Source organism: Thalassophryne amazonica, chromosome 3, assembly GCF_902500255.1.
Source record: "Thalassophryne amazonica chromosome 3, fThaAma1.1, whole genome shotgun sequence".
Taxonomy (NCBI): Eukaryota; Metazoa; Chordata; class Actinopteri; order Batrachoidiformes; family Batrachoididae; genus Thalassophryne; species Thalassophryne amazonica.
The window spans coordinates 47,474,544-47,498,041 of NC_047105.1; the positions used below are offsets into that span (position 1 = coordinate 47,474,544).

The window sequence follows — 23,498 nt, forward strand, 5'->3', positions numbered from 1 at the left end:
AAAGCGCTTCACACAGGTAAGGTCTTACCTTACCAACGCCCAGAGCAACAGTGGTAAGGAAAAACTCCCTCTGAGGAAGAAACCTCAAGCAGACCAGACTCAAAGGGGTGACCCTCTGCTTGGGCCATGCTACAAACATAAATTACAGAACAATTCACAGCCAAATATACAAGAAATGCTATTGGCGCACAGGACAGGAGGATTGCCAACACGAAACAACACCTCCCATCTCTGGATGGAGCTGCACCTTAAACACAGAGAAAAAACAGAATCAGGCATCAGAAAGACAAAAAAAAAAAACTGTATAATTTGCCAGCATTAAACAACAAGAAAAACAGAGAAATACTAAGGTGATCGCCAGCCACTAGCTCTAAACTTCACTAAAAGACCCAGAATTTAGGTAAAGTTGAGGCTGCGGCCTTCTCCAATTACTAATAAATGAATTAAAAGAGTAAAAAGCGTAAAACAAAACTGTACCAGTATGCTAGCCATATGAAAGGGAAAATAAGTGTGTCTCCACAGAATCTGACTGTTTTATTGACGCAGGGAGATCATTCCACAGAACGGGCACGATAAGAGAAAGCTCTGTGACCCGCAGACTTCTTATTCACCTTAGGGACACAAAGTAGTCCTGCACCCTGAGAACGTAAAGCCCAGGCCGGTACGTAAGGTTTAATTAGGTCAGCTAGGTAGGGAGGTGCCAGTCCATGAATAATTTTATAGGTTAGTCGCAGAACCTTAAAATCTGATCTCATTGGGACAGGAAGCCAGTGAAGGGATGCCAAAATGAGTGTAATGTGATCGAACTTTCTGCTTCGTGTCAAAAGTCTGGCTACAGCATTTTGAACCAGTTGGAGATCCCTAATGCTAGACTGCGTTAAACCAGAAAATAGAACATTGCAGTAGTCCAATCTAGAAGAGATAAATGCATGGATCAGGGTCTCAGCATCAGCCATAGACAGGATGGGACGAATCTTCACTATATTTCGCAGGTGGAAGAAAGCAGTCCTAGTAATATTTCAAATGTGGAGGCCAAAGGACAATGAAGGATCAAAAACTACTCCAAGGTTCGTCACTTTGTCAGTGTGATGTATGACACACGAGCCGAGGCTGAGGGTTAACTGGTCAAATTTATGCCGATGTCTCACTGGACCAAGAACCATAATTTCAGTCTTATCAGAGTTTAAAAGTAGGAAGTTTCTAGACATTCAACTTCTCACTGCTGCAAGGCAGTCTTCTAAGGATTTTATGTGAACGAGATTACCAGCATTTATCGGCATGTATAACTGAGTATCATCTGCATAGCAGTGAAAGATAATCCCAAAACGCAGCAATATGTGCCCAAGGGGTGCTATATAAAGGGAGAAAAGCAGGGGGCCTAAGACAGACCCCTGTGGAACCCCAAATTTCATGTCACTAAGGTTAGAGGTAGTGTTACTGTACAAAACACAGTGAGAACAACTGGTCAAGTATGACATCCGCCATGCAAGGGCACTCCCAGTAATCCCAAAATGATTTTCCAGCCTATCAAGTAGAATATGATGATCCACTGTATCAAATGCAGCACTGAGGTCTAATAGCAACAGAACCGTAGTGGTGTCCGAATCCATTGTAAGCAGAAGATCATTCACCACTTTAGTGAGAGCCGTCTCTGTGGAATGATATTTTCTAAAAGCAGACTGCAGTAGCTCAAAGAGATTATTCTCAGTAAGATAGTCTACGAGCTGCCGTGACACCACTTTTTCCATAATTTTAGAGAAAAATGATAGATTTTCTATCGGCCGATAGTTTGTCAATACACTAGGGTCAAGATTAGGTTTCTTAAATAATGGTTTAATCACTGCAGATCTGAAACGTTTAGGAACAAATCCAGAAGTTAAAGAAAGATTAATAATTTCCAGCACAGTCGGCCCAAGAGTGGGCCACAGGTCCTTAAACGGTTTTGTTGGTATAGGATCAAATAAACAGGTTGTGCTTTTTGTTGACATTCCGAGTTTTGTCAGCATGCCTAGTGAGATACTGCCGAATTCTGTAAATCTAGATAATACCTCAGTAGTTGCGCCCACATCAATAGCAGGGTGTAGTGGCTGGATTAAGGCATGCCGGGATATGTTTAACCTGATGTCTTCTATTTTCTTCCCAAAGTAATCCAGGAAATCTTGTGCTGTAAAAGGAGAGCGAACTACAGGTGGTTGTCCATGCAAAAGTGTTGCCACCATGTCGAACAAGAACTTTGAGTTATGCTTGTTTTTGTTGATCAAAGCAGAGTAGTAAGTCCGCTTTGTAGGCCAATAATGCATGCTTCTAGTCTAAGATAGCATCACGCCACGCAAGGTGAAATACTTCTAATTTTGAACAACACCATTTCCTTTCTAGACTTCTTGCTTTATGCTTGAGGTCACGCAGATAATCAGTGAACCAAGGTGACTGTGATTTGGGGGAGCGCGGTTTTAACACAGGTGGTGCAATCATGTCGAGTGTAGTTTTGAGCACTGAGTTTAAACTATCCACAAGTCTGTCTACTGACTGGGTATTTGTCAAATGTGAAGCTAAGACATCAGGCAGCCTAGCTTCGAGTTCAGTCTTAGTTGAGGAGTTGATGCATCGCCGTAATGATATCTAAGGTTGTTGTTCCACTAAACACGGCAGCGAAACTGTAAACTTAATAAGTGAGTGATCAGACACCACTGATGTAATATTCATGACAGCAATACCACGTGCGAGAACCAGATCCAGGGTATTTCCACTAATGTGCATCAAATCCTGAATGCATTGCCGAAATCCTAATGCATGTTTCTGTGTAGGCTTTCAGTTGTCCAGGTGGTTTCCATAGTAGAGAAGCTTGAATCTTCGACTGGACTGGGTTGCTTGACACGAGGACGTTTCGCTTCAAATCACAGAAGCTTCCTCAGCTAAAATTCTTGCTCTGGAAGTCTGACTTCTGTCTGACTCTTGTAGAGAAGAATAAAACAGAAGCCAACAAAAGCTGGAGTTTTAAACCTAACCAGACCCCTCCTACTGAGAGGCAGACTGCTATAGGCTAGTGACTAAACAATAGCTCTAATTAGCAACTATTGTGCTCTAGTTAGCACACCTAATGACAGGACAGCTGTCCCTCTAATGATGGGATGGATGCCTTTCTGATGGCTGCCTTGATGACATGAATGACTCATTACCATGAACAAAAGACTGAAACTCCTTTTACCCGAGTACCCCATTGTAAACAGGGGATAAATTGTGTCTCAGACCCCCTCCTCAGTTAAGGCTGTGTTTCAAACATTTCACAAAGAATGCCTCCTTGACCCCTCTCTCAAACCATTTCTTCTCTCTGGCTAATATTTTAACTTCCTTGTCTTCAAATGTGTGGTTAGTGTCTTTAAGGTGGAGATGAACCGCAGACTGAGGTCCACTGGCGCCCTCTCTGCGGTGTTGGTATAGCCTTTTGTGTAAAGGTTGCTTCGTTTCACCTATGTGGTGTTCGTTACAGTTTTCCTGACATCTGGTAGAATACACTACATTGCTCTGTTTGTAACTAGGGATCATGTCCTTAGGGTGAACTAATTTCTGTCTCAAGGTGTTAACCGGTTTAAAGTAAACTGGGATTTTGTGCTGTCTGAAGATCCTCTGTAGTTTTTCCCCTACTCCTGCTAAATAAGGGAGAGACGCTCCTCTTCTTCTTGTCTCCGTCTCCTGTCTATCTGGTCTCTTTGTTCTCTGGGACTTCTGCACTTTGTCCAGGGACCATTGTGGGTACCCACATACTGTGAGGGCTTTCCGGACACGTTGTTGTTCTTTAGCCCTTCCCTCTGCAGTTGTGGGCACCTGTAGGGCTCTGTGTTGAAGCGTCCTGATCACCCCGAGCTTGTGTCCAAGGGGGTGGTTTGAGCCAAAGAGCAGATATTGGTCAGTGTGAGTTGGTTTTTCCATGAATCTGTCTGTAGTAATTCCCCCTGGTCCTTTTGCTCAGTGACTACAGACAGATTTATGGTTGTGTAATGGGGTCTCCGGTATCCCCCATTGTGGCCAATCTGTACATGGAGCGAGTGGAGAAGACAGCCTTGACGTCTTTCACGGGCATCTCTCCCAGTCACTGGTTCAGATATGTAGATGACACATGGGTTAAAATCAAGCAACAGCAAGTTGAGGACTTTACAGAACACATCAACTTGGTGGACGCCAATATCAGGTTCACACGTGAGGATGCCAGAAACAACCATTTAGCCTTCTTGGACTGTGATGTTACGATTGGAGAGAACAGGCAGCTCCAGACAGGGGTTTACAGAAAACCAACTCACACTGACCAATATCTGCTCTTTGGCTCAAACCACCCCCTTGAACACAAGCTCGGGGTGATCAGGACGCTTCAACACAGAGCCCTACAGGTGCCCACAACTGCAGAGGGAAGGGCTAAAGAACAACAACGTGTCCGGAAAGCCCTCACAGTATGTGGGTACCCACAATGGTCCCTGGACAAAGTGCAGAAGTCCCAGAGAACAAAGAGACCCAATAGACAGGAGACAGAGACAAGAAGAAGAGGAGTGTCTCTCCCTTATTTAGCAGGAGTAGGGGAAAAACTACAGAGGATCTTCAGACAGCACAAAATCCCAGTTTACTTTAAACTGGTTAACACCTTGAGACAGAAATTAGTTCACCCTAAGGACATGATCCCTAGTTACAAACAGAGCAATGTAGTGTATTCTATCAGATGTCAGGAAAACTGTAACGAACACTACATAGGTGAAACGAAGCAACCTTTACACAAAAGGCTATACCAGCACCGCAGAGAGGGCGCCAGTGGACCTCAGTCTGCGGTTCATCTCCACCTTAAAGACACTAACCACACGTTTGAGGACAAGGAAGTTAAAATATTAGCCGGGAAGAAGAAATGGTTTGAGAGAGGGGTCAAGGAGGCATTCTTTGTGAAACGTTTGAAACCCAGCCTTAACCGGGGAGGGGGTCTGAGACACAATTTATCCCCTGTTTACAATGGGGTACTCAGGTCAAAGGAGTTTCCGTCTTTTGTTCATGGTAATGAGTCAGTCACGTCATCAAGGGAGCCATCAGAAAGGCATCCATCCCATCATTAGAGGGACAGCTGTCCTGTCATTAGGTGTGCTAACTAGAGCACAATAGTTGCTAATTAGAGCTATTGTTTAGTCACTAGCCTATAGCAGTCTGCCTCTCAGTAGGAGGGGTCTGGTTAGGTTTAAAACTCCAGCTTTTGTTGGCTTCTGTTTTATTCTTCTCTACAAGAGTCAGACAGAAGTCAGACTTTTAGAGCAAGAATTTTAGCTGAGGAAGCTTCTGTGATTTGAAGCGAAACATCCTCGCGTCAAGCAACCCAGTCCAGTCGAAGATTCAAGCTTCTCTACTATGGAATCCTTATGCATCCACAATTTCCATAAATGATTTGCAGAGGGGATCAGAAGGCTTATTTATATGAATGTTAAAGTCACCAATGATCAGAATGTTATCTACACTAGTTGACAAGTTAGTGATGAATGCACCAAATTCATCTAAGAATTCAGAATATGGGCCAGGAGGCCTATATACAATGACAAAGTAATATGACTGATTTTTATTCTTCTGACCTTGGCAATGTGTAATATCCTGAGCAGAGCGGACAATCAGATGCTCAAACGAGTGATATTTGTAACCCCCAACAGCTAATAAGCTAAACCTAGATTTATAAATAAGAGCAACACCCCTGCCTTGCTTCGCATCACGAGGGACGTGACTAAATGTATATGCTGGTGGGCAGGCCTCATTTAAGGGGACGATAGCTGTAGGTTTAAGCCAGGTTTCACATAGCCCAATCATATCTAAGTGATGATCAATAATTAGATCATTGATCAACAATGATTTTGAGGACAGTGATCTTATGTAATGAGACCCAGTCTAAGGACCTCAGTGGGGTTGACAGTTGAACTGTTTGGGTTTAGGGGTGGTTCCAGAGTAGCATATATAAGATGCCTAGAAGTAGGTTTAGGTTTAAGACATTCCATGCGCGTTGCAGGTAGCAGACACGAAATCTTTGCTATTGCTGGAACAACCACTGGGCCATCCTCAATTTCAACATCATCCAATATAGTAATGGGTACTATGTTTGGAAAGCATATCCCTCTATGATTTTTATGGACACGACTACGGAAGCAGGCCACAGTCTCAACTTGTTGAAATTCCCTCCCTGGCAAATAAACTGCACTATCACCATAGTGGATTTTCTGCACTAAATTCCCCGCTAAGCTAATGGATTCCACACCCACATTTGTCATAAGCCTTGCAGGGTCTCTAATCACCTGCTCCATGGCCTGCTGTACATTCCTAATGTTACCCTCACTGTAGAGCTCTATCTATGTTCGCAGACAAGATGGCGGCACCGTCCCCAGTAGTGTGGAGGCCGTCCGGCATCAGCAAACCACGGCGGCCCCAGAACGAAGGCCAGTTGTCAATAAAGCTAAAGCCTTGCTGTCTACCAAACTGCGCCAGCCACCTATTTAACGACGTCAGCCTGCCTCATCAGTACCCCGGGAGGGGAGGGGACCAGAGACTATTAATCAATGCCGACACATCTTTCTGGCAAGGTCACAAGTCCTCTCTATGTCCATTTTTGTGACCTCTGAGTGCTTCATCCTGATGCCAACATCATTGGTGCCAACGTGAATAACTATGTGACTATATCTCATGTCATGTTCCTTCATCTGTCTTCCCTTCTGCAGCGTCAGCACCCTAAGATGAGATGCAATGTCGGGAGCTCTGGCACCAGGAATACATTTAACGTCAGCCAGCGTCTGTAACCTGACTTTGCGGGTGATAGAATCCCCTATCACTAAAGTCTGGTGTTTCGTCCTGGAGACAGGAGTGGAAGTCACTTGTGGGCTCAGAGAATTCACATCTGGCAAATCCAAGGGGGAGAACCGATTCACAGTTCGCACTGGCGAGTGTGATCGGGGTGCCACAACGGGCACCAAGCCCTATGGGGCTTCCTCCGCCTAGCCACAGTCTGAAAGCCGTCTTCCACAGCCGGCATTTCTAATGGGCTAATGGGCTCGCCAGCCGGCCCAACACTAACCTCATCTGGAGTGCCCGTAACATCTAACTCCACTGCGCTAAGAAGCTGCTCTAACTTACGGACATGGCTGTCTAAGAGAGCCACCCTATCTTCCAACATCACGCAGGATTTATGGAGGGTGTAAAGTAGAATTAGTAGTGTACTTTGTGCACTAAGAAATTCAAGAATGTAGCCAAGCAAACACGAGCTAACCAATAATGGATAAGCTAACCACTCCTAAGGCTCACACAGACGCAAATAAATTTATTAAAATTCACAGCAGTTACACTGAAAAACTAACAGAAGTATTAAACAGGTAAAAAAAAAAGCAGCAGCTATAAAATACACTAAACAGTTAATTAACTAACAGGAGTGTAAAAAAATGAAAAAATGATGACGGGGGTCCGAAATAGCTAACGCAAGCTAACCGCTAGCAAAAATGCTAGCCGCTCCTAAGATTTTACACAGGAGTAAAATAATTACTTAAAATTCACAGCAGTTCAACTGAAAACAAACAGAAGTATTAAACAGGTAAAAAAGAAACAGCTATAAAAAGTAACAACGGAGAGGGGAGAGGTCAACCTAGTGAATGCTAACCACTAGCGAATGCTAACTACTAGCGATTCACAACAGGACTGTTGTTAAATAACGTTCAGAGTAGATACAATTAATAACCAGAAGAGTGCTAAACAGAAATAAAAGAAATGTATACAACCATGTGAAGTTCAGAGTTGCGTCATAGCAACAAACAATCCATCAGAAGCAAGTTGTCAGATCTGTGAAACCAAAACTTCCTGACGCAACCCTCCTCATTTATCCAGGCTTGGGGCCGGCACTCAGAATGTACTGGCTGCACACCCCATGTGGCTGAGTTGCACACCCCATGTGGCTGAGTTGCCAACCTCACTTTCAAGAAACACATTAAAAAGGTCTCAAACACAATAAAATTTAATTTACAAAATTATTAACAAATTAGACGATTCATCACAATTGCGGTAGCAAAGTCCTACCTCCACTGTATGATATTTTCTCATATTGAATACTGTTTCACTACATGGTCCTTTGCAAGTGTCACTGCACTAAAGCCAATCGAACAGCCAATTTTTTAATTTTGAAAATTAAAAAAAATTTTAAAAATAATTGTCTGGTGTATCGGGTACTGAATGGGCTTGCCCCACCACCTCTTAATGAATTTATTTAAAAAATGAATAGTGAGACTAGTACTCGGTCCACAGTGCGGGGGGATTGTTTGGTACAGTTTCGACAGTCCACATTTGCACAAAATGTGCTTTCTATCAAGGGTTGTTCCAGTTGGAACACTCTACAAATTATAGTTAGAGAAAGCAACACGTATGTTTTTTAGGGCCCTGTCTCATTGGCGTTTAGGAGGATTTGCACATGAAATGAGGAGACAAAAGCTGAGCGTCCGCAACAAAGGTGGGCGGAAATGACAAATGTCCCGGGGTGGATCAGCGAATACATGAGGAAGATATAGAGGATATAACAGGGAACAGAAGCGAAGGCGACCGCATCATGGCACAGCGGCCGTGATGCACTCGCTTCATCCGTGCCCACTCTGTCTGCATGCGCAACATACCATTTGCGACCGTGATGTGGCCGTGCTGGGCACGCGTCATATCTGTTTTGCACGCTGTCCAAGTTCGCTGCCAAGCCGCGCCAACCCGTCGGTTGCGGATATCAGCGGATGACAGGGGATATGTGGCGCGTTGGTTGTGTATGTCCTGCGTATGTCTTCAGTATGTGTTCAGGCAGTGATGCGGATCTCATCCGCATCAGGATTTTTGAGCTGCTCAAAAATCCTGGCTGCGGACATGTGTGCCTCTGCGGATGATCACGGACGTGTTCGGATGGCGGCCGACTCATACAGGAATGTTACACGGTTATTGCGGTTGTTTGGCGGATGTGGGCCACTTTTGTGCGCATTCCATCTGCAAATCCTCCTAAACGCCAGTGGGACAGGGCCCTTAAGAGGGGACTTAAAAAATGGCTCCTTGGTCAGCAAAACTGTCAACATTAGTTGAGATCTTAGATGAAGAAGAGGGTACAGAGGAGTGTGTAAAATATTTTCTTTTTTTGATTATGATCAGCACTTTATCATTTAGGCACTTTAGCAGTAGTGTTGATTTTGTGTTATCTCGTTTGTATTGTCATGTTAATTTGTTTATTGTAGTGTTTGTCTTGTAATGTGTTATGTTGTATTGTATTATATTGTATTCCTTTGTATGGGTCATGTATGTTTTGTGTTAGTGGTATTTTTACCACATGGGACTGTGGATGGAAAATAGCCTTGAGCTAAATCCAGCATATTTACAGTACTTGTTTTCTGTTTATTAATATGCATTGTCCCGTTCAAATAAATTAATAAATGAAAATTTAAATGAAAAATAATCAGCCAATCAGAACGCGCGTAGTATTGCAGCTATATACGAGGTTTGTTAGAAAACTATCCGACCTTTTTATTTTTTAAAAAAACTATATGGATTTGAATCATGTGCACTTGCATCAGCCAAGCTTGAACCTTCGTGCGCATGCGTGAGTTTTTTTCCCGCCTGTCGGTTGCGTCATTCGCCTGTGAGCACACTTTGAGTGAGCAGTGGTCCACCCTCCTCGTCGGATTTTTATTGTGAGGAAAATGTCTGAACGATTTGGAGAAACTGTGAGAGACAGCCAGTTGGAAACCATTTGGAAGATTCAGACGGCTTTCAGGGACGATTCTATGGGGATCACACAGATTAAGGAGTGTTACAACCGGTTTAAAGACGGCGCACAATGGCGGAGGGCGCGCCGCACTCCAAGCGGCGATCGACAGGCTGAAATGACCAGACCATTTCCAAACTGAATGCTGTGTTGATCCGGGACGTCGTCTGACTACTACAGAAATGACACAAGATGTGGAGATACCACTTTTTCGGCACATTCCACTGTTACAGGAGTTTTTGTCATGAAAAGACGTGTGGAGGAATTTGCCACGAGCCGCTAATGGCGCGAGACAAAAGCACCTCCGTGTTTGTCTCACAGGACATGTTGTAACATGCCCAGCTCTTGCACCATTCGGAAGATTCAGGTGGCTTTTCAGTCGTGTGACTATCCGAGAAATTGTGGACGAGCTGGACATGCCACAACATGTCCTGTGAGGCTTCATCACGGCGTTGCTTTTTGTCCCACACCATGAGCGGCTCCATCCTGACGCGCGAATTCCTCTGCACGTCTTTTCATAATCTGTGTGATCCCCATAGAATTGTCCCTGAAAGCCGTCTGAATCTTCCGAATGGTTTCCACCTGGCTGTCTCTCAGTTTCTGGAAAAATTTGATGCAGCAAAGCTCCAAATCCCTCAGACATTTTCCTCACAATAAAAATCCGACGAGGAGGGTGGACCACTGCTCACTCAAAGCGTGCTCACAGGCGAATGACACAACCGACAGGCATGAAAAAACTCACGCATGTGCACGAAGGTTCAAGCTTGGCTGATGCAAGCGCACATGATTCAAATCCATATAGTTTTTTAAAAAAATAAAAAGGTCGGATAGTTTTCTAACAGACCTCGTATATATATGTAAGTGATTTTATTTGACAAAATAAACGGAACATAGAAACAAATTCTGACGGAAATCGGTTTACAAACGGAGGTTGTGCAGGACAAAGATGCCACGGAGGACACCATCTTGGAATTACTAATGGTACAATGTCAAAATAAATGTTTAATGTGGAATTAAAGGTTTTAAACATGAATCCCAAAATCTTACATAATAAAAGATGCACATCATCGTGCCATGCGCAAACCATATCTGAAAGCTAAGGTTGATCTGACGCTGATATGCCAGCCAAATACCCACACACAGACATTTCTTGCTTTATAGATAGACGATGACATCCAGACACAAAGAAGTGTTGTTTATACATTTCCTTACATGCTGAATTCATTCTCACCACAATTACATTGATTAAAAAGAGTAAAAAATTAGGTTGGCATAAAAGCTATTTTTCTAACTATATATCAAATAAAATATATAATATCATCAAATTACAGGGAAATTGTGTGTTATCAAAATATCAAAGCATTGTAACACAGTAGAGTAAAGATAAGCTGTTTTATTTACAGCACAGGATGTGTCGCCTCTTTTCCTTTTTAGGATGAGTCAAGATTTCTATTATTTATTTTTTGAAGAGGCGTCTGGTTTCATGTGTTGATGGGCATCTTCACATTTTCTCTGAAGCTTTTCATACCCCAGCCAGCACACTCTCACTGCATTTCTGCATAATTTCCCTCCAAGCATCTTTTCTTTTTAAATAATCTTATGCAACATCATTGCATTGAACATTTTGTACTATCTTCGTCTTTGGTACATGCAGTTGCAAGCATCTTTTTAATGGTATAAAATGGTGTCATTATCATGAAGGTCACGCTGAAGGATGCTCTGACACATTTCTCCATCACACCATCTTCTAATAGGAGCATGATAATTACTCATCTTTTAGCCACTGATGGGTTATTATTCATAGAATTACTCTACATCCAGCCTACTCTGTTTCTCGATTGCAGTCTCCCATTCGCTTTGTCACTCTCCTGTGCTCTGTGAGTCACGCTTCAACACTGTCTCTTTTTTCCCCATGTCATTTTCCACTCCGTTAAACTGATGCAAACGGAGTATTCACATCATAGGTGTGGATTTGCTACTTGCGGTGGGCATTACTAGTTTGTGTCATCGTTATGATGATTTTCATGGTTACTTGTTTTGGACACTTTGGCACAAGGTATTTTTATAGGGAGAAAACATGTTCAGACAACAAATATATCACCCCCCCCCCCCCCCCCCAAAAAAAACCCCTTTTTTTAATCCTTCCACATTTTAATTAATCTTTTTCTTTAACTAATCATAAAAAATATTTTTCTGTTCTTATGGCATGCTCATTTTACAAGAACATTTAGAGATCATGGCCTCTTTGGATATTGTTTTTACACACACACACACACACACACACACCCCTTCCTGTACGGGCACCAAAGTGAGGTCTGGGAAAATGTCCATTGGGAACGAGGATCACCCTTTTTGCTATACACTGAAAAAAGAACCAATTTAAAAAGTTTTTTCAGTTGGTAACACCTGAATGAATTGTGTTGTTTGAGCTTAAGTTAGTAAGTTGGATCAACTAACTTACAGACTTAAGTTCAAACTTAATTTATTTAGATGTTACCAATTGAAACAATTTAAGTTGGTTCAACTAATCTCTTTTTTCAATGTGCTTAGAAATAAACTGATACTGCATTTAATCTCTAGATGTCTCTCTAAGTCAAGCTGTCACCTCAGATTTTGTAGAATCACTTTCAGAGGAGAGGACCAGCCTAAACGTCCTCACTTTCCAAAATGGTCCTCACTAAACAGGTCCTCTACCCACGATGATCCTCACACACACACACACACACACACACACACACACACACACACACACACACACACACACACACACACACACACACACACACACACACACACACACACACACACACACACACTCACACTCAACCGTATATATACAGTCATATGTTCTCTAAGGTTCAGAGTGTTTCCATGGTGATCTATTTTTAGCCACTAACAACAACAATAATAAAAAAGCCAAACTGCTCAAATATGCCATCATGTTTTGTGTGATGGGGGATTAAAAAAAATCAATACCATTTTCCTCTTGATACAGAGAAAGCAAAGCATCTCTCTCTATGTCTCCGCCTTGTCTGTCTGGAAACAGGATGTTTTTACATTGGTGTCATTTGTCAACGTTGATTTTTAAATCATATTTTGCTCCATTTCTCAGTTTGCTGAATTACACTGGAACCAAACAAATGGGCAGCACTCAAAATAATCAACATAACAGATTATCTCTTTTTTAAGTTTATGTACTAAAAAAATAACAAAAAAACAAATCAGAACTTAAATATTAGAAGTTAATGTGATGGATTTTTGATTGCAGGTAAATTAAATTGGTTAAATCAAAACCTTTTTCTTTGCCAAGTGAACTTTGTTAATTTTTGTTAAATATAAATTAATACAATATTGCAGCATCCTAAAATAGTGTAAGCATATTGCACTGAAATATAAGGAAGCAGGCTGGTACTGAGCCAGAGGTTTTCTGCTGTGTGAACAGCTTTGGTGCCAACTGAGCTACAGATACTGATATAGCTCAAGTAACATATTTCAGCTATCCTTGTTTCCCTTAACGTCAAAATGCCAAAAGGACTGACTCAGACTCGGTAGATATATGTGCTGGAATTATACAGCAAAATGAAAATTATATGGGTTATATACCTTATTTGTTTGCGGGCACGTGTACTGCTTCGGAGCAATGATGCTGATGGTAAAGCAGCTTTCTCTGAAACTGTCCAGTTGGCAGATCATTTACACTCTAAAACATTGAGCTCTTTATGATAAAAAGAGGTAGCAAGTGGGCATAACTAAACACAGCTGCAATGTTTTAGAGTTCTAGTACACTGGGGGAGATGATGGTTTAGTACACTGGGGCAGGTGATTTCACTGATTAACTGATTCCATCTGCTCAAAGTGATGTTAATCAGTGAAATCATCTGGTGGAGTGGGTGGTTGCAAAGAAAACCTGCACCCTCTTGGCCCTTTCTGGGATCAGTTTGAGACCTCTGTAACAGTAATTATATCAGTAATGTAGAGCAGCTACTTTACTGGATAAGAAAGTGGCCTCACAATATGTAGACCTGGGATTGAATCTCACTCTTGCTTCCTGTCCATGTCCTTGAACAATACACTTAATCAGCATTGTCCCAGTGGGTACCAGTCTTGGTTGGGCAAGTAAATGTGAGGCATCATTGTAACGCACTTTTAGAATCTGTTAGATGGAAAAACATACATACTGTACATCTTCAATCGCTTATCCAGGATGAGGTCGCAGGGAGATGGAACAGCAGTACTTGTCTAATAATAATGTCTATGAATGCATGACATTAAGACACCTGAGTAATTGCAATTTTCTTTAGTTTTCTAAAAGACTTCAATTTTCTAAAGATTTTCATTCCATTCCATTCTTCTTCTTCTTCTGTATATATATATATATATATATATATACATATATATATTTCCATAGCCAGTCATTGGATGTGTATGACTGACAGGTTGGAATCTGTCAGATCAGTATGTTAATTTGTACAAAACTGTGCTTTAAAATCCTGAATTCAGACCATATTTAACAATTTATTCTGAATATTCCACTAGGTTTGTGGCAATAAACAAAGTTTGAAAGTATTCCTGCTCACACACACAGTCAGAAGTGAAACCATCCAATTTCTACATCCGCTTATTCCAATTAAGGGTCACGGGGGGCTGGAACCTATCCCAGCAGTCATGGGGCAGGACGGCAGTCTATCACAGGGCCACATGTAGACACACCAACACATTCACACCCACACCTACAGGCAATTTAAAGTTTCCACTCCACCTAACTTGTATGTCTTTGGATGTGGGAGGAAGCCGGACCATCGGGAGGGAACACACGCAAACTCCACACAGAATGGCCATGGGAATCGATCCCATGACCTTCTTGCTGTAAGGCAACAGTGCTAACCACTAAGCCACTGTGCTGCCTAGAGGTGAAACCTCTTGATAAAAATAAATCTGCTTTGTTTCGCTGTAATCAGCATTCAGTGATAGCGGTAGCGATGATAATGTCGACACAGGATTTTCCAGGAACCAATAAGTATTGACTGATTAAGCAGACTGATTCCAGCTCAGCTCCCTTCTTGCTGCTGGGAGAGTAGAGATAAAACATTTAGCAAGGCTGAATTTCATCCTGAAGCAAAGCGCAGTCTGCTACAGCTGCACCAATTACATAGTAGAAACCAGCTGTATTAAACATGGACTGATTGCTAACTTTATGCAGAGTGCTGAAATTGCACTCTATAACTAGCTCTCCTGCATTTTGACTGCTGATGATTGACATATGCACAGTGTGTGTGTGTGTGTGGGGGGGGCTGCAAATGCAGTTTTGGGTCACAATTTAAGCAAATGCTAGATTTCATGCAGACTTGCACAAAAAAAAAAAAGAGAATTGCATTACACTTGCATCAAAACCATGTTTGTGTGTGCACGTGCAGCATGCCTGTGAGTGTCTAACCAACTGGAACTGGCTGAGGCCTGATTATACAGTATGAGCTCCGGTTTTATGGTAGGTAGTGCAAGCAACCGCAGGCACCCTCGGCCGGTGTTATTCCAGGCACACACCAAACAACAAAGTATGTGCAGCAGACAGTCACGACTCACGGAGCCATGCTCAACATGCACGCGTAGACACACAGGGACACACTGTTGTGCTGTGGAGATCAATGAGAGTGCATGCTATGTCCTCTCACAGAGACAATTAAAACAGACTGGATAATGAGACTATTTATAGACTGATCTATTTATAACCAGGGCATTCTCCTACGCAGGATCTGGGAATTGTTCTCTTTCAGCCTGCCCTCTATCTGTCCTCTGTTGCTTTTCAATTCTTTTGTCTCTACTGTATATTTTTTTCTCTGTCTATTTTTGCTTCCACACAGCAGCTCAGTCAGCCTCTTTCTTTGTTCTACTTGCTCCGGACTGACATTCTGATGCGGATTGTGCATTATTTTCTGCAGATATTTATGATTATGGCATGTGCATCTCTTGTGAGCTTGTGCCATCCAGTGATGTTGCAATCAGTTGTAATCCAGGGCTACTCCTGGGAGACCCAGTGACGCACTATGCATGACATAATGCCATGGTAATGTCTGCAGTTGTGAGGCAGAGGGAAAGAGAGACTGCTTCACTGTGTGGTAAACAGACAGGTAACAGAAAAGTAGGTCCATAAAACATACATAACATATTAATTATGTTAAATCAAAAAATTGTTCCACACACAGGAAATTTTGCTGAGTAAATTTACTCTGCTGGGATAGCATTTGATCCCAGTCTAAATACAGTAAATTACACTCTATCATCTGGTTGTTAAGCTCTGACGTAACGCATCACGTGATAAATCTGTTTCCGGGTCCAAAGACCTGCAAGTTTGCAATTAAAATTACATCTGTATGATCCTTTTAAGGATCTACAGTTTAAGTTTAGTTTGTGTTTACAGTGTGTGCAAATCTCCGTGCCTCCCTTCTCCGCCTCCGTTAACCGCACTTGTCTGTTTCTAAGGTAAGAACACTTAATAAACCTTTTTTCTTTTACTTTATATATGTTATTATGCACAGGTAAAATATACATGTCTGTTAATAATTTTTTTTTTTTCATAATGTAGAGTGATTTTGGGATCTTTTGCAAGGCTGGAATGGATTAAAATTATTTTAGTTATTTTCAATGGGGTAAATTCGTTTGAAATATGAGCAGACTGGCGTACGAGCTTGGTCACGGAACAAATTAAACTCGTAAATCAGGGTTCCACTGTACTACTAAAATGTATTTTTTTATGCTTTTCGTCATGTTAATAAGAGACTGCATCCATGAGACCATGAAAACTTGCTAAAACAAATATTACCAATGATCCGTGTCTGCTGCGTTTAACCTGCGTGGAATTTAATAAACACAAACCGAATTTCAGACATCTCATGTACATTACTCTGGAACAAAGAGGACAAACAGTGTTGTAAAGAACATTAAACAGGACATTAAAGTGCAAACTCCAGTTTCCCCCCAAATGACATGAACAGGAAGCGATCGCGGCTCACAGCAACTCCCATCGAAAATAACAGAGAAACGACCTGAGCTTCTGGCATTTTTACATAAAACAAACGCAATAGTAAGTTCCTTCGGCTGCTCCCTTGTTTGCACTCGGCGTCGCCACAGCAAATCCAAGGTGGATCTACATGTTGAATTGGCACAGGTTTTTTACGCTGGATGCCCTTCCTGACGCAACTCCACGTTACATGGAGAAATGTGGCAGGGGTGGCATTTGAACCCGGAGCCTTCTGAACTGAAACCAAGCGCATTAACCACTTGGCCACCACTCCTGCATAACATCTAAAAACCCAGTTAATATATCCAGGAGAGTTTTAGGCACAATATACAAAGAGTTTTATGTTGTGATGTTAGTGCTGTTGTCCATGTGCAGTGGTTTCAGTGCAGCCTGATCAGAGCGTATCAGTACAGTTCTCAATGTTAATGACAGCGCGCCTTTTTTGTTTGGAGCCAGAAGTTGAAAATCACGATGCGTTACATCACACTTAACAACCGGATAGAGTGAATCAGCTTGACAGTTGTTGCAGACTGAATGGTCCACCTCCTAAACTAGAGGTGGGCGATACCGGGAATTTTGGTATTGATCCGATACCAAGTAAATACAGGCTCAGTATCACCGATACCAATAACGATACTTTTTCATATTTAAGCTTCATAGGTCCAAAGGATCTAAAAGACCTAGGATAGAATTTCACAAAACATTGTACCTGACAACAAAATACTTTATTATCACAATCAGCATTTTTGTTTAAAAAATATCACTCAACATAACTTAAAACAAAATCTCCTGAGGTAGAGGGCTGACAAACCACAATACAAGGGTGCGCTGCTCTGTGTTGTATGACACAGGACAGCGCTGCTCTTACAGACAGAGACTTTGATGAATCTGCGTGCGCAGCAGTCAGTGCGTGCGGGAGAGAAAAAAAAAGCTTGAGTATCAATCTTTTTACACGAGGATCGTTCAATATTATCGATATTAGGATCGATCCGCCCACCTCTACCCTAAACATTGGTGTGCCCTGCCTCCACTGTGCATGTGTCATGTTGGAGCTCAGCTGCCAATGTGACACAGAGTCTCTCCACCCAAAGCTATCAAATGGATTAATGGGATTATTAACCATCAGATGACAAGGAAAAACCTCTTGAATCATTCTAAACTCAGTTTTAAGCAGAAACGAGTAATGTGTTGAAATGTCAGACGCGCAGTGAACGCATCAGCTAACAGCTTGCGCAGCCGTGCCGCTCTGATCGCTTCCTCTGTCTGTTATTATGAAATAATGCTGAATTTATGCAGACAGGGTTGTTGGTTGTTGTACAAAAGCTTCAGATATGTCGCTGAGATAGATGATGACTGGAGTGCAGTTTTAAGCAGAAATGAGGTGATTATCAGTGAACCGTGGCTGATGACGTAAGTGCAGTGAAGGCGGGGCTGACGGAGGACCGTTCGGTCTGCCACACCATCTGGTCAATGCACGTGGTTTTACTCCAATAAGAGTTGATTTTACACTGTTTTGAGTGTATTTAGCTCTGTGATAGAGTATAATTCACTTTATTTGGACTGGGATCAAATGCTATCCCAGCAGAGTAAATTTTACTCATCAAAATTTCCTGTGTATATGACATACTGTGTTGAGGTTTGGGGAAACACTTATGAAACTAATACTAATCCAGTATTTTTGCTGCAAAAGAAAGCTATAAGAATTACCAGTAACAAACCATATCGTGAGCCAATGAATCCATTAGTTGCCTGATTACAAATTTTAAAATTCTGGGACTTGGTTGATTGCATCACTACACAAATTATGTATAAAGTTAAAAAATAAACTTTTGCCTCAACATGTCCAGGATCTGTTTAAAATGAGGGACTCCAGTTACAGTTTGAGAGGAACATTGTTATTTGAGAACTTAAAGATCTGAACTACTGTAAAAAGTCATTGTGTTTCTGTTAAAGGTGTTGACATTTGGAATAATTGTCCTGATAATATTAAATTACTTGGTACCTTAGTTGGCTTTAAAAAGCATCTATCCATCCATCCATTTTCTTCTGCTTATCCGGAGTCGGGTCGCGGGGGCAGCAGCTCAAGCAAAGCCGCCCAGACCTCCCGATCCACACACACCTCCCCCAGCTCCTCCGGGGGAACCCCGAGGCGTTCCCAAGCCAGCTGAGAGACATAGTCCCTCCAGCGTGTCCTGGGTCTTCCCCGGGGCCTCCTCCCGATGGGACGTGCCCGGAACACCTCTCCAACAAGGCATCCAGGGGGCATCCGGAAAAGATGCCCGAGCCACCTCAGCTGGCTCCTTTCGACATGGAGGAGCAGCGGCTCGACTCCGAGCTCCTCCCGAGTGACTTAAAAAGCAAAAATAATAAAATTACTTGTTATAGTTTGAAGAATTAGGTTTACCAATTTATTGTGCCTGGAATTGTGCACTGTTTGTTTGGTTGTGTTTTGAAATTTTAGTGCATTGATTAAGTTATATTGTTTGTGTTAGTCTGTTTGAACTTGTGTAGTTATAGCTACAGTGTGCAGGATTGTAGTGTAATCTCACTGCTGCAGGTAATGAAATACAAATGAACAGGTTCTTCGAGTTCTTAAACACTGTGAAATAGTTTTCTTATTAGCATCATTTTTTAAAGGGGGCTTGAAAGTCAGAATTGTGTCTGCCCTCCTTTGGGCAGTGCTATTATTAAATTGGCAAGATCTGCAACACTACTGTAATGGTCCATTTTTAGTGTATCTAATAAAAATGAACTCAGTGGCTCTATTGCAGCCACATTCAGTCAATGTTTTTTGGGGACTTTTTCCTAATTAGGAGTCATGTTAGTAATTTCAATCATGAAATTCCTGTTTTGCTTGCTGTATTTAATTACTTTTTTGCAGTGCTTTCTTGAATATAATTTTCTCCACTCTATTAAAACTAGTACCCAAGTCTTAATGAGATTTTTTTTTTATTATTTTTAATAAGATAAAGGAAAGGGTGATATTTATATATGACATTCTGTGGTGTATGCAGAGCTGGATTAAGTGAAAGCCTCAAGCCCTCATCTCTGAAGCAGAATTATATAAGGAACACAGTCATGGCCCACCATGACTCAAACTAGTAATTAGAAATGTTTTGTGTTGGAATGTTGCATGAGAGAGAGAACAATAGTCTACATGGCTGAAGAGCAGCATTCATTAAAAAAAGGTTCATTACCACTTTCTATTGAAGGATTATTAATTAACTTCACCACAAATTAAATAATGATTTTATTTCCAACAGGCAGTTGCAATCATGGTTTGGTACGAATGTAATATCCACAAAAGGCTGAGTCTTCAAGTGGCAATGACAGAGAATCTCCAGTTTGTCAAGAAATGTGTGAGAACATTGTCAAAATGTTTAAAAACATTTCCCAAGGAAAGATGGGAAGGCCTGGCATATAATATCATTATATAATTATATAATTATAATATCATTAAATGAGTCAAGGGATCTTGAAGAATTTCAGATCATAAAGGGCAGGGGCACAAGCATAAGCTGAATATCCATGATGTTCAGTCTCAGAATGCACTGCACCGGGATTCTTCACTCAATAGCTGATATAACCATATGGATGAGGGATTACTTTGGGAAACACTATATTATGGAGTTACATACACAAATGCCACTTAAGACTTTACTGTGCAAAAAAATAAGCCTTATGTTAATCTTGTCCAGAAATGGTGTCACCTTCTCTGGGATTGGAGGCTTCTGGGCTGGACCTCCACACATTGTGGTCAAAATCAGTATTCCAGATTTTTTTTTTAAATTCTTGAAAGACATTGATGCTGTGTGCTTCATACCAATGATGAAAAGGACCATCCAGACCAGGGGTGGGCAACTTGTTCCAGAAAGGGCCAAGGGGGTGCAGGTTTTCTTTGCGGCCATTGACTCCACCAGGTGATTTCACTGATTAATATCGCTTTGAGCAGATAGAATCAGTTAATCAGTGAAATCACCTGGTTGAGTCCATGGCTGCAAAGAAAACCTGCACTCTCTCAGCCCTTTCTGGAACAAGTTGCCCACCCCTGATCCAGACTATTATCAGTAACAAGTCCAAAAGCCAGGGTCTGCCACGGTATGTTTGTGTCAGTGCCTTTTATAAAGTTAACTTTACACTTCTGTGATGGCACTATTTATGCAGGCAAGTACACTGATGTTTTAGACAAACACAGATCACATTCCACTTTCTGATTTGGGTTTGTATGACAAAAGAATATTTATTTCATATGGTGAGCACAAATGAAAGGTCCCACAGGTGTTATATGAATTGATTGCTGTGACATTTGAAAGCAGTGAGTTGATCAAAGGGTGTCTGCCTTTTAGTTTTTAATTATAATTTTTGATCTTAAGGTACATAAGTAATATAAACCCTCTGCAATAAATTCAGAAAATGGATGATCATTACTCTCTTATGAGATATTTGTACTGCCAATGAATCTAAAATCCCATTTCTTCCTTACTATTTTTTCTTTCTCCTCTCAGGACTTGCAGGAGCCCAAGCTGATTTAGACAAGAGAAGAGAAATATATGGGAAAAACCTGATACCTCCAAAGAAGCCAAAAACCTTCCTGCAGCTGGTATGGGAAGCTCTGCAGGATGTCACCCTCATCATCCTGGAGATCGCAGCTCTGATCTCCCTGGGCCTCTCCTTCTACCATCCTCCCGGAGAGAGCGGTGGCGAGTGTGAGTGCCGTTCTTTGTCATTTGTTTACACACGTGGATGCAGAATTCACAGACAGACATGTACAAGCACAAGTCTAGCAGCGCCTACAGTTATCGCTGCTGTACCTGGTATTGCTGAAGTCAGCAAGTAGCTGTAATTACGTTGACATCATGTTTTACTGACACTCGTTGACGTGTCCTCCCACGCGTGCATGCACGCTGTTAATTGGTAAAGGAGGTTGCACTTTGCAGGTAATGCACTGACCATCATTTGTGTGTTTGTGTGCACAGTTGAATGCGTGTATGAAAGCTATTTGAGAGGTTAATGAAGTGTTGAGTGTAGAAATAACCTTAAGGACTCTGTACCCATACATCAGCCCTGTGAGTGGTGGAAGAGGAAATCAAATCAAATCAATTTTATTTTGTATAGCGCCAAATCACAACAAACAGTTGCCCCAAGGCACTTTATATTGTAAGGCAAAGCCATACAATAATTACGGAAAAACCGCAATGGTCAAAATGACCCCCTGTGAGCAAGCACTTGGCGACAGAAATGAAGACAGAAACCATAATGAGGTACTGAGTCAGCGGCATCAGTCACTGCTCGCAGCATTCTCACAGCAGTGGAATTCAGTTACCCTGCTATGGAGGGTAGTTTTTGTTTTTACCTGGTTTAAATAGCCAGAGCAGCACAGATCTGCCACCAGCTCCCTCACATAGTCCGTTAATTAACATATTCATAAGTATACATTTGTCCTGTCTAGGTTGTACCCTGCCTCATGCCCCATGACTGCTGGGACAGGCATCCCCATACCCCCGTTACCCTTAACTTGGGTAAGCGGGTATAGAAAATGAATGAAGGGATTGATAAGTACAGTAGTGTTCAGAATAATAGTAGTGCTATGTGACTAAAAAGATTAATCCAGGTTTTGAGTATATTTCTTATTGTTACATGGGAAACACGGTACCAGTAGATTCAGTAGATTCTCACAAATTCAACAAGACCAAGCATTCATGATATGCACACTCTTAAGGCTATGACATTGGGCTGTTAGTAAAAAAAAAAAAGTAGAAAAGGGGGTGTTCACAATAATAGTAGCATCTGCTGTTGACACTACAAACTCAAAACTATTATGTTCAAACTGCTTTTTTAGCAATCCTGTGAATCACTAAACTAGTATTAAGTTGTATAACCACAGTTTTTCATGATTTCTTCAAATCTGCGAGGCATTAATTTTGTTGGTTTGGAACCAAGATTTTGCTCGTTTACTAGTGTGCTTGGGGTCATTGTCTTGTTGAAACACCCATTTTAAGGGCATGCCCTCTTCAGCATAAGGCAACATGACCTCTTCAAGTATTCTGACATATCCAAACTGATCCATGATACCTGGTATGCGATATATAGGCCCAACACCATAGTAGGAGAAACATGCCCATATCATGATGCTTGCACCACCATGCTTCACTGTCTTCACTTTGAACTGTGGCTTGAATTCAGAGTTTGGGGGTCGTCTCACAAACTGTCTGCGGCCCTTGGACCCAAAAAGAACAATTTTACTCTCATCAGTCCACAAAATATTCCTCCATTTCTCTTTAGGCCAGTTGATGTGTTCTTTGGCAAATTGTAACCTCTTCTGCACATGTCTTTTATTTAACAGAGGGACTTTGCGGGGGATTCTTGCAAATAAATTAGCTTCACACAGGTGTCTTCTAACTGTCACAGCACTTACAGGTAACTCCAGACTGTCTTTGATCATCCTGGAGCTGATCAATGGGTGAGCCTTTGCCATTCTGGTTATTCTTCTATCCATTTTGATGGTTGTTTTCTGTTTTCTTCCATGCGTCTCTGTTTTTTTTGTCCATTTTAAAGCATTGGAGATCATTGTAGATGAACAGCCTATAAGTTTCCCCTCTCTAATCAACTTTTTAATCAAACTACGCTGTTCTTCTGAACAATGTCTTAAACGTCCCATTTTCCTCAGGCTTTCAAAGAGAAAAGCATGTTCAAGAGGTGCTGGCTTCATCCTTA

At 41.7% G+C, this 23,498-nt stretch overlaps 1 protein-coding gene across 9 annotated transcripts in view; it reads left to right on the forward strand.

The window, feature by feature from the left end:
• The window catches only part of atp2b2 (ATPase plasma membrane Ca2+ transporting 2), a 488,858-nt gene that overhangs the window by 301,203 nt on the left and 164,157 nt on the right, over positions 1-23,498 (forward strand). For all 9 annotated transcript variants that reach the window (XM_034166183.1, XM_034166192.1, XM_034166187.1 and 6 more), the window contains one exon: positions 21,290-21,490. In XM_034166183.1, coding sequence (XP_034022074.1) covers positions 21,290-21,490 — 201 coding nt within the window. The remainder of the gene's footprint in view (positions 1-21,289; positions 21,491-23,498) is intronic.